The following is a 14,508-nucleotide window of genomic DNA, read 5'->3' as shown; positions in this document are numbered from 1 at the left end:
ATTTACAGCATGTCAGCATCTGCAGACAGACAGGAAGTAAATGGATTGTATATAAGTGTTCGCTCCAATGTTGGCTGACTTTTCGTTAGTCAGACTGCACCAGTTAGCAGCCAATACAAGCACAGATTTGGTTCTTAGTTTTCTGGGTATTAACTTACTACGCAGCAGTGTGATTAGCTTGTAATTTGTAATGAAAAATGCAAGGGCCAATATATACACTTACGCTCTTTGCCTATATAACTTTAAGTTCTATGATAATGTTAGTCTTTAATACTTGGTATATTTTTGGTACAGAACTTTAGTGGCTGGGTCATCAGCTGGTGTGAATCAGCATAGTTCTGGATCTGGTCCTAGGTTTTTATTTTACACAATACAATATGTATTTTCACTATACAATTGGTTTGATGTGAATACCTATATTTAGCATGATGGTCTTTAACTAAAAGGAAATTATCATATAAAAATATATTTTCTTTTCTTGTTCAGTTGAAAAAGAAAAAGATGGGGTGTAGTTCAGTGGTTAGTTCTGTGAAGTGGGCATCAGGATTCTGGGATTCTGTTCTCAACTCTGCTACTCACTCGTTATATGACATTGGCCAAATAACTTACAACCAAACTTGTAAAAGTAACCACTGATTTTGGGTGCCTCAATTTTTTGAGTGCCAAACTTGAGACCCTTTAAGATTTTCAGGGATTCACTTCAATTGGAACAGTGAGTACTGCGCAGTTCTTAAAAACAAAAAACAAACAAAAAAAACCCACCACAGTTTCAAAGTTGGGCTCCCAAAAACTGAGGTGCATAAAATCAGTGGCCACTCTTGAAAAAATTTGGCCTGAATCTGTCTCCATTTACCCATCTGTAAACTGGGCATAATACCTGTTACGGTGGGTTATGCTCAGGTAAAACAGATTAATCTTTTCTCATATCGATTTATTATGAAAACTATTTAAGTTTTCATAATTCCTAGAAAAAGTCTGAGGGGATGGTGAAATGCGAAGTAGATGTTCTCTGAACTGAACTCTCATATCATAACAATTTTGCGATGTGTCTATCACATACCAAATACCATATCACATATTTATAGATGTTTCTCTAACAAACAACAAGCTGAAAACTAAGCCCATTTATTGTAAATTTGATTAAATGAGAGATGCTATTTTAATTTCACACTGCATATTTATTATACTGATAGCAGCTACAATAATATATCATGTACTCATCCCTTCATTAGTGTGTTTAGCAATTTTGTGTTGCACAGCTGTGTATGCATGAAGTTTATGCATCATGATCTATTAAGATATGAAATTCTTTGTACGCACTGGTAATTTGTTTGCTTGTTTTCAAAAGGTTTGGTGTGGAACCTCCTGGGTTAATAAAGCTGGAGAAAGAGATTGAACAAGAGGAAATACTTTCAGCCCCTCTTCCGTCTCCTTCACCCTCTCCAACAAAGTCTCCAGGGAAAAAGAGCACAGGAAAACTGTTGGATGATGCTGTAAGTGTGCTTGGGCAAGCTTCTTATCATGAGATATCAACAAAAAAATAGACTAACATCTTCCTGACACATTCTGACATACACAGAATATAAGGGCCTGAGTTTGACATCTCACCGCATTTAGAGGTCCAACAATAAGATTTGCAAGCATCTACAATTAATATCACTTGTGACCACAATTATTTACAGTTTGGGGAATTTTAGTGGATAGTGGAAATCTGCAATTTGGCCCAGCTTTGCAGTGCTGAAGTTCTTACTGAGGGCCAGGTCTGGCTGTCATTATTTTTATTTTATTTTATTTTTTTGAACTAGTTGTTCGCTAAACTCTCAGTTGGTGTTTTGCCTGAGGAAGGACTGAGTCAGGACTGTGAGATTTGTCCGTTACTGACTTGTACATATTTCTAACAAAACATTTTTGAGTTATTTGAGCATCTTTTTATGCTCTAGTTCTGTATGTCTCTAGTAGCATAAAACAAGTGCAAAATAGATTTTTCCTCACTATTACCAAGGAAAATAGTTGCTTTACAATTAATTAAGCTCTTTATACCATATTTCTCAGTTACACTCCACTAGAGGGTTCATTTTGAAACAGCTGGAATCAGCTGAAAGAGATATTTTGAAGCAATGAAGAGGTTAACTAGGAAATTACAAATATATTCTATAAAAAGAAACAGTTACTATAGTAACTGCTATATCACATGGTAGATGTACCACCTGGGAGTTGCAAAGCGCTTCTTGAAAAACCTATGTGCCACTTTTGTGTTACAATGAGCAGATGGAATAAAATGTTCATTCTTTTAATGAAAAATGTATTTTTACAATGTAAATAAGTTACATTTAACTTTTATATTTTGTGTCATCTTTAACTATGCAAACCCACTCATTGCTTTTCTAGGAGAATTGTGGAGAATGCGGGTATGTTTAGAATGGAAGAGGTGACTGTATATCTCAGGGGAACAGAGAAGAGAGTATGAAGGCTGTCTCCAGCCATCTTCTTTAATTTAAAAAGCAGTAGGGATAGAAAGGGTTGAATTTATTCAGTTAAATTCCTGATCCTCACTGCCCCCAGACTCACACACTATAAACTAATGGCAGCACTCATACAATCCAGATACAAAAAAATAAGACAGGGTTTCATTTTGCCCTCCACTTCCATATTTGATTTTTAAATTCCAGTCAATAATACTTCTATGCCCATCAGGCCAGTGAGGTTGTGGAGGCAGCAATGGCAAACGCAGCAGTAAGGGCTCAATTATCCTCTGGTTTGTATCAGTTTTTACACTGGTATAAATTGATTGGCTTTGATTCTCCCCAATACTGAGCTGCTGTATGCTACTTACCCAGAACAAAGCAACCCTAAAGGTAGCAGACCTAGCTACTAGAGGCCTCCCCCTGCTCAGGTGAATCCTTGGCAGCATAGAGTTATCATAACAGATCCTTCATCACCTTTCTGCTGGCTTCTAGTATAAGGAGTGTCACCAGAGGGCATGGTTGGCATGTATCTATGTACTGACGATCCCTTCCTGTTAGACCCTGGGGGCCCAGGGGAAACTGATTTGGGGAGCATTTAGAGGATCAATCTGGTACACAGTCCCAAGTTCAGAGGACATATAAGTCCATATATACCTCTTGCACCACCTGCAACCTACATTCGATATGACCCATTGACTTCAGTAGAGTTACTCCTGATTTATGCGGATGGTAGAGGTCCAGAATATCTTAAGATTGGTTTGATATTCAACATCCCTGACCTAATACTCTTGATCTATGCCAGTGTGAATGAGAGGAGATTTTCCATTGGAGTCACTGGAATTATTCTGGTGTTAAAACAATTAAGTGACAAGAAAATCAATCCCAATGACCATTTTCAATGTGTTTATTGCCAAGTATAATTTCAAGCTATGAAGTAAATTTCATGACAATATTACTGCACATTTTTGAGAGAGGGAGGAATCATTCTCAGCAATTATTCCCGAAAGGAATAGATGGTAACACTGGATCATTTTAGCAATAAGGTGGAAAGCCCTCAAATTAGGTGATAGAGCGTAAGTCAATTTTAAAAGTTCCTCTTCCTGCCCGTCAGCTGAGGAGATCAATTACAGAAAAAATGATGTTAGTTAACTTGTTCGCTTTTTACATCTATCCATATCCCCAGTCACCTCCAACAAAAAGAACATTCTTTTGACATGTTAAAATTTTCCCTCAAGTATAAAGCCTAAATCCTAAAACCTCCTACTCTGTATAACAGATCTGTTCCTGTATTTTTGTCAGACAACCAAAATACCTAACAGAGCCCCAGTACACGACCCTGGCGTTTTTCCTGTCTAAGACAGTGTTACTCAAACTTTCATCAGTAAGCTTTTCTAACAGCTTTTTCTGTTCTCAGTCTCTTTTTATGGGGCCTTAGTTTACAAACTGGATCTGAAAAGGTCTGTTGAGTGTTACGTGAAGTGGACAAAACCTTTGAAAAGTGCCTCCTGCATTTTGTTTCATTTGACATCAATAGATTAGGTCAGCTTTCATCCAAGAGGACAGTATGTGGAAATGATTGCCTTCATGCACTTGTCAGTGTTGTTTCTTAGCGGAAGTGCTATTTGAATGTCAAATTAGAGTTCACTCAACCAGATCTGCTCTTTGACATTGATGGTTGTGCTACTTTAAGATCACCTAAAAGTTCAGAATATACATCTACTAAATATTAATGTCACTGGTTTCACATTCAAAGCTGAATTCTCAGTTGGAGCTGAAGTTTGGCTGATGTAAATGAGGAGTGGGACAAAAGTAGCTTTCAACAGCCCTTGTTCATCCCTGATCCCTGGGCTTTGGGGTCCATTTTTTACACCAGTAACTTAGAGAAGCCTCAAGGCAACTCTAAATTACACCTGGCTATAACAACCCCGAATTGGCTAATGCAACAGCAGGCAATCATGAGAGAACAGCAGCACATCATCTACCTCAGCCATGTCCCTGCACTGGTGAACATCTCAGAGCTGAGGATAGGGGGAACATAAATGGCACCTTTCTCCCTGCAGCTCGTCTGAATGGCACTGAGTTTAGCTTGGGTCCTGGCTCATGACCAGGGCATAGTGTTTTACCCAGGTGTAAATGGCTATGCAAGGGGAAGATAGTAGGAAATCAGGTCCTCTATCACTAAGCTAAAGTAGTGTTAATTTTATTAGTAGAGAAGCCCTGCTGGAGAAATTACTGGACAGCCTCCTTTTTGTGTATCAGATATACTCAGGACTCCAATACCTGGACTTCCTTTACTTTTCATCTGAGAATTGTAGGTGGATTAAATTGTAAATCTACCCACTAAAAATCAGTAGAGTTCAATTCCATTCACATATCATCAACCTCAGATTGACAAACTTTGGGCTAAGTTAATCACTCAGTTATATAGTGCAATTCCATGGCAAACTGAGTGTCTGAGAGCATCACTGGCTTCTACTTTATTTTTCCACACCTGGGAATTCCCTTTTGACTTGGGAATCCTCACAACCTTGGATTTCACAGATGCTTTAAAAAACTGCTGTTGTATTTATTTTTCATTTTAATATTTTTAATAAGTAATAATATAGGTTTGTTTAATGTTACCATTTTATGTAATTGAAAATACACGTAGATTTCAAGAAGAAATTATGGTTCAGTCCTTGGGCCCATCTGAACTCTGCCCATGACCCAAAGGAAGGACACATCATCTATATTGTCATTACTGATGCAAAGGATGCTTCTGCAGATATTTTAAGATCTATAGGGTCTTTCTTGTGAGTCCCCAAGCTATGCCAGAAATTCTGCAGAGCAAGAGAAAAAAGTGGCCCTGAAAAAGTTGTGATCACCGATTTTTTCCCCCCTTTCACATGGCTTAATGTAAGAGGAGAGCCTGTGTTGCTAATATCTGAATGCTATATGAGGTTTATTACTATTTGATTCAAGGCTTTACATGTATCAGACGTGCCAAATCCTGAAGTCTTCATTCAGTTTTTACTCATTCTTAATTCAGCAAAAAAACCATTGAATGCACTGGGATTGTTCCCTATGGACCACATAGAAATGTAATATAGATTTCATGATTTTGCCCATTAGTAGCAATGATGGTATTGAAATCAGTGTCTTAAAAAGCCACTCAGTGCCATACTATTAAAAACATTAGAGTTGAGAGAAAAAAGAAGTAAGACAATTTCAGCAATAGTGCCTTAATTAAAAGCCTGAAGAGGTGTTAGGAAGAAGTCATTTGTCATGATGACAGAGAATAAATCAAAGGCATGACATTAAGTTAACTGCCCTTTTGAACAGTTTGCTGCAGATACACTCTATGAAAGAGATACAAAAATAACTTGTTTTTCAGGTCAAACACATTTCTGAAGATCCTCCTTGTAAATGCCCCAATAAATTCTGTGTGGAGCGTCTTTCACAAGGACGGTACAGAGTTGGAGAGAAGATCCTCTTTATTAGGGTAAGAAGTTTTCATTTTTCATGTTCTGCAATGTCCCTTTTGGAGATCACTGATATCTGACAGCAACATTTTTTAATGCTTGGGCTGCTTCTTTCCAGGTTAAAATGGCACCACTGGTTAATGAGAGAAAATATTTTCTTTCTGACAAGTACAGATTCTCATCCACAGCACAATTGGGGAGATATAGTCCCGGGGAGGGAGGAGGGGTAGTTAGGTCAAAGAATTAACAATGTGGTAGATCCTCCTACTTCTAGGTCATTGATTCCATGGTAGCCATGATAAATGATGACTAAAATTCTTCACAAATAGAGATGATGGTTTCTTATTTCCTGTTGGAATAGTATTTTTGTCAAAAAAGCCATCGTCCCACTTTGTGTTAATCGGTACCCTTCTTGACAGTCTCAGGAGAGAGGTCAAAGACTGAATGAGAGTCTAAATTACTCTCCCATCCCTCCATCCCGTGGTTGGCATACATTGGTAGGGTAGCATGGGCAAAATTTCACTACTACAGGCACCTTTCACAGGTACTACATTAACTCACGTATGGCAGAATTGTATTGGTAATACACATAGAATTTCTATCTGGTTGAGCTGCTCCCAAAAGGCACCATTTTGCATTCATTCTGAAATCTTAATCTTTTGTATATTTGCTTATTTTAGTAATTTGAAAATACCCAAATTATTGATTTTATATAGGCCAAGATCCAGTCTGTCATTATGTCCCCCCCTGCAACATACGTTTGTGCTAGACCCAAGTAGTAGCCAGACAAAATTGCAACTCCTCTTCTCATTGGAGCAAATGGATTGTGCTGTCTCTACTCCACCAGGGGTACATGGCTCTGCTCTTGCACAACTGGGGGTTTAGGACCTGATCCAAAATCAGTAGAAGTCAGTGAGAGTCTTTTTAGCCAAATGAAGTCAATGGGAATCTTAGCTTTTTAACCTAATCTAATATTTACTCCCTCACATTCTCAGTCCTTCATTCCTTGAAGTCCCAGTTCAGCAAAACACTAAAGGATATGCTTAACCCTAAGAAGATTCTTAAGTCCCATTGAAGTCAAGTGCATACTTAAGGGCTTTGCTAAACTGGAATGGACTTAAGCATGTGATTAAAGTTAAGCACATATTGAAGTGCATTGCTGATTAGGAGCCTGAAAAGCCTTAATTAATTCAGAAGGAGTTCTGAGTCTACAAGAAATGAAAGATTGGGCTACAATATGGACTGTGCAAAGGAAGTTTAATGTGATAAAGAAAGGAATTTATGTTTTATTGCCTATGAAACTTCCTTTTAATGCTACAATATTTTTAGGGCACTGAAATGATTACTTTTTAATCACTTTGTGCAAAAGTTAATGTTAATCAACCAAAGGCCATAGCTGTGCATTTATGCACATAATGTATGGGGTTTTATAATTCACATTTCTAGTTTAATTTTTGTCCTCTATTACATTTCACAGTATCAAGTTTCACAAGTCACTGTTGTTCCCATTAAAAACACATTTTTAACAGTGGAAAACGAGTAACTGTAATTTTTCAGCTGTACTTTTAAAGTAGCCTTGTATAAAACTGGTGCTTTTTAGCTAGCTTGCACTTTTGATTTCTTCCTTTATTTTTAGTCTTAAATCACAAATCTTAAACCATTCTTAACCTTCTCTTTTTGATAAACTGTAAGTTTTCCTTCCAAAATTTTGTGTCACAAATTCCCCACTGCTGGCTTCTCTGTTATACAATTCGTTCCAAGTCAGTTTTCCATTCCAAGTGTGCAAACAAAACACCCCTTTCATATCACGCTTCTGCATTCCAGGTAGAATTGTGCCAAAAAAATCTAACTGTGATATGGATTAGACATCAAACTGCAGTATTAGAGCTAGATCCTGCTCTATTAATGTCATTGGAAAATTTGCCATTGACTTCAATGGAAGTAGGCTTGATCATAGTGTGCTTCAAAAATAAAGTATGTTATAGTTTGGTTGCACTAGAATCTGTCTCATTATGGTGCGTTCTACTGGGTTATAGTAATTCTTCACCAGCTTGTTTTAACCCTTCAAGCTATGGATTTTTCACATATACATAAATACATGTATTAGGCTTTTCTTTTGGACCCTTTAGAAACTTTCTTACATATAGTAGACATGCAGGTAGAGAGATGCTTAACTGACATTTAATTTCACTGGCCATTTGGCATCATCTCCTGATGTTGCTGGGGATAACTTTTCCTTCTGTCCCATCTGTTCCATTTATGACATAGGTTGTTTCCCTGGACACTACCATCAACTTGCATACAAAGTAACTGGCTAAAGGATTTGGATGAAATTTCTAGATTAGTTTGGTTCAGCAACAATGTTATCTGGATTTATGGCTCTTCAATTAGAGCCAAGTGGAAGAAATTCCACTGACTTCAATGGGACAAGGGTTAGGGTCTTATATGGTGAAAATATTTACTGATGGCTTGGCTTCTGGACTGGAGTCTGTGGCTCTGGGGCAGCCCACCTCAGAGCAGGGACCTCAAGGCTTTCCCTTTTGTGGACAAAATCAAACTTTGAAATACTGAAATCCTCTGCAGACCAGAACTACCTTTTTGCGCATAGTGGAGAGCTGCTCTGCTGGCCTTAATTTCTGCTGTGGAGATGCCTGAAGTTATAGAATATAACTCTTAACTGGCTGTTTGTTCTGCTCTGCCATCCTGGATCTAACTTTTCACTGATTTACATCAGATACTATGGTAACATTTTCAAAAGCAGTTAAGTGACTTAAGAAATTCAATGGGAGTTAGGCACTAAGTTACTTAGGTGTTTTCATAAATTCCACTAGGTGCCTATCTGCATCTTTAGACACCAGAATACCTTTGTAAATCTGGCCCTCACTGCCCAAGTCCCTTTAAAAAATGGGACTTAGGCTTCTAAGTCACTTAAGCACTTTTGAAAATTTTACCCACAGGCTAAAGTTCACCTTGGCTACACTGGCAATTCACAGCGTTGCACTTGCTGCGCTCAGGGGTGTGAAAAAACACCCCCACCGAGCGCAGCGAGTGCAGCGCTGTAAAGCGCCAGTGTAATCAGCGCCTGCAGCGCTGCACGCTCGCTCGCAGCGCTGCAAGCTATTCCCCTCGGAGAGGTGGAGTACTTGCAGCGCTGCGAGAGAGCTCTCACAGCGCTGGCGGCACGACTACACTCGCGCATCACAGTGCTGCCGCGGCAGCGCTGTGAATCCGCGAGTGTAGCCAAGGCCTATGTGTACCTCTACTTGTCACTTTTGCCTGCCCACTTTTAGATGTCACCCACCTCCAGGGGCACCTAGATATCATTGTGTGTGAAGCTTGTGAAGTAAGAAGATAGGCTATGTCTATACTTAGGGTGGTGTGTAGAGTTCAGGAACTACATGTGAAAGGCAGACTGCATCCACACTTGTCACTGCAGTGTGTAGTTATACACCGTAGTGAAAGGTTGGGCAGGGGGGAAAGGCTTTGGCAGGGGAGACAGTGGGACATTACACTGCTAAAAATAGTAGTGTAGACATGAGAAATATTTATTTGGCATTTAGTGGCATTTACATGTGATATGTGGGCTATGTAGGGTATCTACTCTGCTTGCTTAACCCATACCTCACAGTTCACACTGGTATTTATAGCCATGCTAGCTGGGAGGGTAGTGTCTGTATTCTATAGTCCACCATATATGTAGATGTAACCATAGCTCATGTCTGAGAACTTATATAGCACTTTGGTTTAATGGTACTACTATTATTGCTTGGTCATGGCATAATTACATTATGGCCACATTAATACCTTTTTGTTCATTATAAATACAATTATATTGTAACTACAGTAGATGAGTTAATGATTATGGGACAATAAAAAGAAAATGCAAATGGGTATTTAATGCAGTTATCGCTCTGCAATAAATTCCTCTTCCATTCTGGATCCACAACTTTTTTAACGGACAAATTAAGAATACTTCCCTTATTTTGTTTCTGTAAGGATTTATGCTGCTATTTTTAAAGCAAGTTACAACCCCACCAATAAAAAACAAACCTAGCAGAACACAATCCTCATGTGCAATTTACCCAAAAAATTAATATTTGTCAGCCTGGAATATTTGTCACAGAAAATATTTTTTCTCTTTGAAATAAAAAAGAAAACAAAAATACAACGAACCCAATCCTTCACATGAATAATCTTCTCTCAAGTGAGTTGTTTCACTGAAACAAACAGGACTACTTTCCTCAGCGAATTACTCTCAGGAGTAAGGATTATAGGATCAGGCATCAAATATGGGTTTTTTTGGTATTCAGCAGAGTGTATTTACATGTGATATAAAAAGAGAGCAAAATGTGTAACAAACAATATTAAACCATAATGGAAATCTTTATTTAACAGTATGACAAGGACCTGTCTGACAATATAGTATAGCTAAGGTTTGTTTCCCCTTTCCAGTTTCCTTGAGATTGGGAATTAACAGATTGGATTTCAGACCCTGCTTAAAATGAGCCTGCCTTCCATGAAGTGAACATGAAAGCTTAAACACTGAAAACACTTGTATTTTAAATAGGAATTGCATCTTCTCTTTATTTTGTTCTTTCCTTAATTCACTTATATGGTGTTTGCCTGCTAGGCCAGAATAGATAACTGTAAAGGCTGTTAAATGCTGGTAACAGAAGCTGTGTTTTATAATAATGCATGCTAATTAGTTGAATTAAAAGAAATGATGGTATCCTATTTAATAATGTAAAAATCTTATCCTTTGGTTTAGAGTTAACACTCCCACATGCATATACCACGTACAGGAAACCACTGGCACATTAGCTCTTGGACTAGATGGAGTAGATGACCTATTAAGGTTCCTTCCAGCCTTACATTTCTATGATTTTGCTCATTGTGTCCCTTTCCCACCATTGTGTCACTAAGTGTTTTTGTGAAACTCAACTACTCCTTAATAGCCTCAATCCTTCAGCTATAGTATTTAAACTAGCAAAACATTTTTTAAAAAAATAAATGGAATAATGAGATTATAACAGAAACATGATGAAAATTTTAAAATGTCACTAAAAGAAACCTTTTATAACTTGCCTTTTTAGATTTTGTTAGCATTAGTTCGTTCAGGCCTGAGGTACTAAACCCCTCAATTTCCATTGAGGACAGTGACACTTCAGAGTGCTCATCTCCTCATAGAAAGTACAGTAGAATCTCAGAGTTACAAACACCTCGGGAATGGATGTTCGTAACTCTGAACAAAACGTTCTGATTGTTTTTTCAAAAGTTTACAACTGAACATTGACTTCACACAGCTTTGAAACTTTACTGTGCAGAAGGAAAATGCTGCTTTCCCTTCATTTTTTTAGCAGTTTACTTTTAACAAAGTACTGTACTGTATTTGCTTTTTTGTGTGTCTCTCCTGTTGCCTGACTGCATACTTCTGGTTCCAAATGAGGTGTGTGGTTGACTGGTCAGTTCATAACTCTGGTGTTCATAACTCTGAGGTTCTACTTTACTAAACAGATCTTTAATCTAGTGGAGAAAGGCATAACAAGAATGAATGGCTGGAAGGTAAAGTCAGATAAATTAAAATTAGTAAGGCATAGATTTTTAACGGTGAAGGTGGTATAACCATGTGAACAAACTATCAACAGAAATGAATTCTACATCTCTTGAAGTCTTCAAATCAAGATGCTCTTCTTGAAGATATATTTTAGTCAAACACAAGTTCTTGGCCTCAAAACAGGGGTAACTGGGTGGCATTCTATGGCCTGTGTTATATAGGAAGTCAGACTAGATCAGTGGTTTTCAAACTTTTTTTCTGGGGACCCAGTTGAAGAAAATTGTTGATGCCTGCTACCCGACGGAGCTGGGAAAGAGAGGTTTGAGGTGTGGGAGGGAGCTCAGGGCTGGGACAGGGTGTTGGGGTGCAGGAGGGGGTCAGGGCTCTGGGCTAGGGGTGTGGGCTCTGGGGTGGGCCGGGGATGAGGGGTTTGGGTTGAAGGACGGGCTCCAGGTTTGGAGGGGCTCAGGGCTGGGACAGGGGGTTGGGGCGTGGGAGAGGGTCAGGACTGTGGGTTGGGGGTGCAGGCTATGGGGTGGGCCTGGAGATGAGGGGTTTGGGGTACAGGAGAGGGCTCTGGGTTGGGGGGGGCTCAGGGCTAGGGCAAGTGGTTGGGGTGTGGGAAGGGGTCAGGACTCTGGGCTGTGGGTGCAGGCTCTGGGGTGGGGCCAGGGATGAGGGGTTTGGGGTGCATGAAGGGGTTTGGGGTTTGGGAGGCTCAGGGTTGGGGTAGGGGATTGGGGTGAGGGGTTGGGGCATGGACTTATCTCTGGCGGATCCTGGTTAGCGGCACAGCCGGGGTGCAGAGGCATGCTTCCCACCTGTCCTGGCATCACGGACCGCGCTGCACCTGAAGCGGCCAGCAGTAGGTCTCGTTCCTAGGCAGAGGTGAGCAAGCAACTGCGTGCAGCTCTCGCCCACAGGCACCCCCCCCGCCAGCTCCCATTGACCAGTTCCCGGACAATGGGAGTGTGGAGCTGGTGCTCGGGGCGGGGACAGTGTGTGGAACCCTGTGGCCCCCTGCCTAGAAGCCAAACCCACTTCTGGCCACTTTTGGGATGCAGCGCGGTGTCGGAGCAGGTAGGCACTAGCCTGTCTTAGCTGGGCAGCACCGCTAACAGGACTTTTAATGTCCCAGTCGGCAGTGCAGACCAGAGTGACCCAGTGCCTTACACGCTGCGACCCAGTACTGGGTCACAACCCTAACTTTGAAAAACGCTGGACTAGATGATCTAATGGTCCCTTCTGGCCTTAAAGTATATGAATCTAGTAAAGATGCTCCATATTTTGGAGGATCATCCCCTGTAAACCAAACGATGAGTAATACATACTCTCTCATATACAATCACATTTTTATTGTCTGTGTGCTTTTTTAATACTTACAGTCTTCAGTATTCTGTTCTAGTAGTAATACCAAAGGATTCATCTACAACTAACTCAATGTATAAACCCATGCATGGAACATCACTGTAGTTTGGTTGCTATGGAAACAGAGCCTGGGCATTTTCTTTTGGGATTTACTAGGGAAGGGGGCACCGGTATATCTCTGTGTGTGCATATAATTAGTCTCTAAACAGTAATCTAGTATACACTACTGCCCCTTCATGGAGAGAAGAATGTGTTGTTTTATAAAAACATACAGATTTACATCCACCCAGGGAAATCATCACAGAATTAACCATGGGAAATAAGATAATATGGACATTATTTTTTTTGCGAGGGGGGGGGGGCATTTTAGAAGCACAAATGATGCTGAAACTGCCATGATCCCAAACGTTTTGTGCTACCATTCAGACCCAGAGATTCATACACAGCTATACTCACAGTTTTCCCATTATGTGCTTATTATGCCTGGATTTGCTTCCAACCTATCTTTGGTTGTTCTAACTTTCCTCCTTACCCTCAGCACCACAGCAGCTGTTCTCCCTCTCCTGAGCCCTACAGCCTCATCTTCTAAATTCTATACCCTCTTATTTGCCACTTCCTCTGTTGCTATGCCTGTGACCCATAACCTCATCCTGGGGACTTCATCTATGGCTGACCTTCTTCCAGCTTCTCAGCAAAGGTATCATGTCAAAAAAAAGTGGGGATCAGGGGAAGGGGAGACTTTTTTTTGTTTTAATAGCATTGTTTGTTCCTCTGAACTAATACAGTTCGTCCATTTTTTGTTTGAGGTTAGGGAACCGCCTCAATGTAAAGAGTTGAGAGGACACCTGGGAAGAAGAGACCATTTTCCCATATAAGGATTTTGGAAGTAAATTTTAAAGATTCATGTTGGCCCTTAAGAGAGTAGCATCGGGCAGATAAAGCCTCTCGTGAGGGCTTAGACATGTCCACTAACATCTTTAAAAACACAGACCTTGATTCTCCAATCCAATTAAACTCCCTTTCCTAATGGGTGTTAGAATTCTGTTAGCTTTTTTTTGACTGCCATTGCACACTGAGCAGATGTTTTCAGAGAACTATCCACAATGACTCCAAGATCTTTTTCTTGAGTGGTAGCAGCTAATTTAGACCCCATCATTTTATATGTGTAGTTGGGATTATGTTTTCCAGTGTGCATTATTTTGCTTTTATCAACGTTGAATTTCAGCTGCTGTTTCGTTGCCCAGTCACCCAGCTTTGTGAATGCCTTTGTAACTCATCACAGTCAGCGTCACACTTAACTATCTTGAGTAATTTTGTATCATCTATGAATTCTGCCCCCTCACTGTTTATCCCTTTTTCCAGATCATTTATGAGTATATGGAATAACATTGGTTCCAGTATTGATCCTTGGAGGACCCTACTATTTACCCCTTTCCACTATGAAAACTGTGGATATTTCCTATCTTGTAACCAGTCACTGACCCAGGACAGGACCTTCCCTCTTATCTCATGACTGCATACTTTGCTTAAAAGCCTTTGGTGAGGGACCTCCTCAAAGGCCTTCTAAAAGTCCAAGTACACTATATCCTCTGAATCACCCTTGTCCACATGTTCACTGACACCCTCATAGATTGCTGAGGCATGATTTCCCTTTATAAAA

The 14,508-nt window shown here is 39.9% G+C and overlaps 1 protein-coding gene across 3 annotated transcripts in view; it reads left to right on the top strand.

Annotated features, from left to right (window-relative positions):
- Positions 1-14,508, top strand: part of GAS2 (growth arrest specific 2) — a 135,209-nt gene that overhangs the window by 78,427 nt on the left and 42,274 nt on the right. For all 3 annotated transcript variants that reach the window (XM_054024623.1, XM_054024624.1, XM_054024625.1), the window contains exons 6-7: positions 1,349-1,493; positions 5,839-5,946. In XM_054024623.1, coding sequence (XP_053880598.1) covers positions 1,349-1,493; positions 5,839-5,946 — 253 coding nt within the window. The remainder of the gene's footprint in view (positions 1-1,348; positions 1,494-5,838; positions 5,947-14,508) is intronic.

This window comes from Malaclemys terrapin, chromosome 4 (genome assembly GCF_027887155.1).
Source record: "Malaclemys terrapin pileata isolate rMalTer1 chromosome 4, rMalTer1.hap1, whole genome shotgun sequence".
NCBI classification, from domain to species: Eukaryota; Metazoa; Chordata; order Testudines; family Emydidae; genus Malaclemys; species Malaclemys terrapin.
This window is presented reverse-complemented; position numbering and strand designations above follow the sequence as displayed.